This window comes from Henckelia pumila, chromosome 4 (assembly GCF_033568475.1).
Source record: "Henckelia pumila isolate YLH828 chromosome 4, ASM3356847v2, whole genome shotgun sequence".
Lineage (NCBI taxonomy): Eukaryota > Viridiplantae > Streptophyta > Magnoliopsida > Lamiales > Gesneriaceae > Henckelia > Henckelia pumila.
Genome location: NC_133123.1, coordinates 119,377,232 through 119,382,500, shown reverse-complemented (window position 1 = coordinate 119,382,500; position 5,269 = coordinate 119,377,232). Strand labels below are relative to the sequence as shown.

General features: G+C 32.2%; 1 protein-coding gene across 1 annotated transcript; it reads right to left on the bottom strand.

Moving 5' to 3' along the window:
• Nucleotides 1-1,019: 1,019 nt before the first annotated feature.
• Nucleotides 1,020-5,269, bottom strand: LOC140863748 (uncharacterized). Its single transcript, XM_073267371.1, has 7 exons — nucleotides 5,159-5,269; nucleotides 4,799-4,875; nucleotides 4,239-4,275; nucleotides 3,829-3,902; nucleotides 3,646-3,739; nucleotides 3,427-3,509; nucleotides 1,020-2,790 (listed from the first exon to the last, which is right to left on the bottom strand). The coding sequence occupies exons 2-7, from the start codon at nucleotides 4,868-4,870 to the stop codon at nucleotides 2,614-2,616; spliced, it is 537 nt and encodes a 178-aa protein (XP_073123472.1). The 5' UTR covers nucleotides 4,871-4,875; nucleotides 5,159-5,269; the 3' UTR covers nucleotides 1,020-2,613.

Genomic DNA, 5,269 nt, shown 5'->3' with positions numbered 1-5,269 from the left:
AAAAATGGTGAAAAGTTAAAATACAAAAAATTAAAATTAAGTATATAAAAGGCATATTATCGGAATATTGAAAATACTATACTCTATCAAAAATATTTTTTTATTGGATGCTCTTAATTAATATATAACCAGTGTTTTTTGCACGTGATACATGTATATATATAATTTTTTTGATATTAATTTTTATGTTAATTTCAGAATGATATGATATATTAAATGTTCAAAAGTTTAGTTATATATATATATATATATATATATATATATTATCTATGTGCTTTAACACACGGTAAAACTAAATATGCATAAATCATAAATATATATACCTCTTACCTATAAAATTTATTATATTATAACAAAAATAAGTCAAAACTGATTTTGCTATTCTTTATGTGGAGAATTTTCAAACTCCGCGTACCGTGTAGTTTAGAAAATCCCAAAACAATTTAACAATTAACAATTGGCCAAAAGTACACAAACACATATATATCACTCTATATATTGAATATATAGTCAAACTACAAATTGTCGATGCACCATATGTAATACACAATACATTTCATTTTCAATATCTCTAATCTCTGATTTACATTCTATCAATTCACCACCACCTCTTCCATCAACTCCGCCGCCAATGTACCGATCCGGAGGCCCCTCCCGAGTCTCTGACGAGCTTCTCCCACATCCACCGGAGCCGCTGGAACTGCCGACGGTTGACCCAGAATCTCACGTCGCGAAGAAAGAGAAGAATCGGTTCAAATCTGCCGAGACTGCGGTACATGTCATTCCTCTTCTGCTTATGTTATGCGCCATGATCTTGTGGGTTTTTTCCAGCCCAGGTGAGATTAACACTGCGTCAACTGATCTCTAGCTAATTCGATCGCTACGTCCGTATTTATTCATTATGTTTGAATTGGTTAAATCGAAATCATGTTTTAAATTGCGTGTTCATCGTTTTTGCTTACAATTTAGGATCAGAAATATTAAGCTTATTTTGAAAACTTCATAAGATTTTTTAATGCATTATTATTATTAGTCGACTTAGGAGCTTATAGTTTGATATATTAAAGACCAAATTATATGCTCCCAAATTTTATTCCACCCTAAATATATTATATTTTAAACATCCAATGTTATTGATTCAGAGATATGGCGAAAAATATTTATTCACCTCATTTTAATTAGTATTTTGTCATTTTTATATTTTATATTTTAATTAATATATTAAAAACCAAAATATTATGTAGCTTCCTTTAAATTATATATGATTAAAGCCAGATATTGTCTCATTTCCATGGCCGAACATTTTGAATTTACCGTTTATTTTAAAAAAACCTTTTATTAGTGCATTCTTCATTGGATTAGATAAATCATCTCGTATAGTCGTATGAAATTCTATTATGTTTAATTTTGGATCGCATGAAATCTTACCCAACCCCATCTTTCTTGCAATGAAATATATGAATGGAAGAAAAAGAATAATCCATTTTGTTTTAATAAAAAAAAACAACTTAAGGAACTCTCACAGTTACAAGCTCTTTAAAAATTTCTACAGATATTTTCGGAGCCTTAAAAACTTACTCTCTTAAACTTAAAGTAAATAAATAAACAAATAATAATCTTGAGAAGGTCGTTATGATAAAACGAAGATTGCAACTTTCACTCAAATAAATCATAAGATATCTTCTCAAGTCAATTTGTGAAATAGACGTCCAAATTGAAAAAACAATATTATTTTTTTTATAATTTTTTACTACAAATTGTGAACACATTTGATGGATATAGATCCTTGAGATCTTCTCACAAAAAAATCTACTCTTTAGAGTTAAAGATATTATTCTTTTAAAAAATAATTTAATTTTACCTCCAAATCTATTAAATCAGAAGTTTTAAAATTTAGTCAACCATGATGCCAAAAGGATCTAATATCTTCTAGTAGTTGCTGTAGATGGTTATTAGTATCTATCCTACCCCGTTCACTCAGCTAGACAATTCACGACGTGCATTAAGATGAAAATATTTGAATGAATTTTAAAAACATGAATTTGAAATACACAAATCCACTTATCCAAATACAGTAGGGTTTACATATTTTGAATGTATACTTATCATGTTTTCTGTTTTGAACAGTTGAAACTGTGAAGAATGGACAAACATTGGCATTTTAATTTTAGTCCAAAAATGCAAGAATTCAAATATCGAGAGGATTTGATCTATGTGTTTGGAAAAAGTTCATTTGTTCATTTGTCTGCATTTCAATTAATATTTTATGATACTGTTCTATGGTTCAAAATCGTAAAAATATTGCATCAAAAGTTGTGGCAAAACTCGGAATTACATTAGGATCTTTGTCATATCGATTTCACAAGTTTTGAAATTGAAAATTATAAAAGCAGAAACAACTATTATATATTTTCATGAAGAAATGGTACCAAACAGTTCTAGTAAAATACTAAAATCCAAACTACAATCTGTATATGAATCCACGGGTGGACAAGTGACTTCAGCGGCTGAACGGTTACCACCCAACACTTGGGTCCTAAATTGAGTCACATGAATATGTGCATTCAGGCGAAAAAAGTTCAGTTGCACATCCCAGAGGTTCCTGCATATCTCTCAGTCAAGCTTAGTTACATGCTTATCCAAGAAAGCACGAGCCAGATTACGAAAGCTCACATTGACTGCACCAGCATCAGCAAACTTTTCAATGACCTCTACCACCTCTGGCTTTAAAATTTCTTCCTCTGTAGAAGGATTACAGAGATAGTACAGTGCCCCAAGAGCATAACTCACCTGCAAACTAAACGGTTAGAATTTGGACCATTGAGGTACAGTTAGCTAGAGACGAAAGCTTAAGAAGTTTCAGAAATAAGCAAATAGAGCAGTAAATTTTGGTTCTTTTTTGTAACCAAAGTTGAATGAAACCCAGAAAAATACTCTGGCACTAGAGAAGATCTCGTCTTACTTTCAAGAACTTATTATGAGAAGGATGTATGTTATTTTCGAAAATCACACAGCATTAAAAGCATCTACAAAATGCATCAACAAAAAAGGTGACTGTTGCGCTTTTTCATCCACACATGATGATGCAAATCAATAGCCTACGTTCTACAATCACAACTATAGGCCATCGGTTGAATAAACAGATACAGATCATTCAAAAACGCTTTGCCAGATGACTCAGGGTGTGGGTTTCAAATTTATATTTTCTGTTATTAACTCAAGTGGCCTAGTCGATGAAACAGTTGACGCTACAACAAGGCACATTTTGTAAAGCATCGTCTGTTCAATGTAATTAAATGGAACATCACACCAGAAGGATGATGCTGAGACAATCTATTATTCTGCCATTTGAATCTGCAGTTAAAGTGGTTTGCTTCAACAAATGGTTGATGCAAATGAGTAATGACACAAAATTATGTTCTTTACCGTGTTTCTAACGGGGCTTGATAAGCATTGGATGACAAGAGGTATCCCACCACACTGAATGACAACTGCAGCATTTGTCGGATCTGCACAATGGCAATTACAGTAAAATTTTAAAAATTTAAGCCTGTAAACTGAGAAATCCGAACAATCAAGAGTGGAAAATTAGATATGCATCAAACTTTCCCCTTAGATAGGTAATTAATCGTCTTAATGTCCTACCCGCACAAGCATTGCAGATTCCTCCGACACCAAATTCCACAAGCCTCTCATTGGGCTCAGTTAAGCAGTCCAGAAAAAGTTCAATAACATTCAGCTGCTTAAGATCACATAAAATCATAATTAGTGTGTGATATATAACACATATTGGAGTAAACATAACACTTGAACATGAATATTTCAAACCTGACGTAGAAAGGTGTAATTGTATGGATCATATGCGAAATTTGCCAAATTAGCAACTATTTTCTCTTTGGTTTCTGCAATCATCAACAGCATAAATGACCATAAATGATATTGTATTGAAAAAGTGAGTGGGAGAAAAAGAAGGGATATCCTCGGTTGACTGTTGAAACACATCCAATCATCGAAGTATCAAACTGCTATAAGCAAGCATAAGATCATGATCCTAAAAGCAACAATTACTACACCTGTCACTCCAGAGTCTAGTGTACTAATTTATGAGCATATAACAGTCAATTTGAACTGTCAAAACACTCGACTCTTGTGTCAAAGTTTCAGTTTAACATCCAGAATAAAACCATTGAGATTGAACAACATATAGTGATTACTAGAATGAAACTTGGGCCCTCTACCTTCATCAGATGCATTCTGAAACTGAGAAACCAGCTCCTAAAAAATCCAAATTGAGCATCCATTAATAACTCAAAAAGTTCGAGTAGCAGATACCATGTCAATAATCTGTGCTTAAAATGTCACCATTTTTTTCACAACTCGATCAATATTTCACAGATGTCCAACATAGGGTGATAGTAGAAATAATTCATTAAATAGCCGAAGATTAAAGCTTTTAGGAAAGGCAAAACGTTTCCGCTTTGCTTGTTTTCATTTTCTGTATACAATTTCTCGATGCCAAAATAAAAGCAAAAACTTTTATTTGTCTTTATTATTCTCTTCCCTGGAAACAAAATTTCCCGGTTTTTCTCATCTCCGAACATGATAATCGTTTTCAATTAAATTACCATCATTTCTCAAACACGGTTAATTATTATATTATATTGTAACCCAAATAATTTTATCCACCTGTTTATCAAAACCAAAAATCTTTAAACTTTTCCCAAAAACTTGTCCCAAAATTCTTGAAATAAAACTAAACAAAGCGATTATACTGTGCAAGACAAGTAAATGGTTTCACCTGAAGGAATTGCACCCTGGAGCTTCCATATTTTCCAGTGCGCTCTTTTTGTCTCTGATCATTCGTAAACATGTGTTCTGAATAAATGGAAATACATCCCCATTAGGCATTAACCCACCACACAAAACGAGGTATATAGACGAACTATCTTCCAACAATGTCGCAAATTTTTTTTAAACAAAATTCCACCAAAAGCAATTCAGTAAACTATAGCCAGATAAAGCTCAGATCAATGCAAATTCGTCACGGTGAAATGCTTAAATATAGAAGACAACCTAGAACAATAATGGCTTATAAAATTGAGGAGAAACAATATATAAAAAGACAAGTAAAACAAAATTGAACACAAAATAGTTTCACCTCACTGATTTCCTCGGAATTTGAGACCTACAAAGATCAAATCCCCATTTTTTGAATCAAATTCCTTCACCGCTTCAAAGATCGCCTGATAAATAGTAAATAATTTTATAC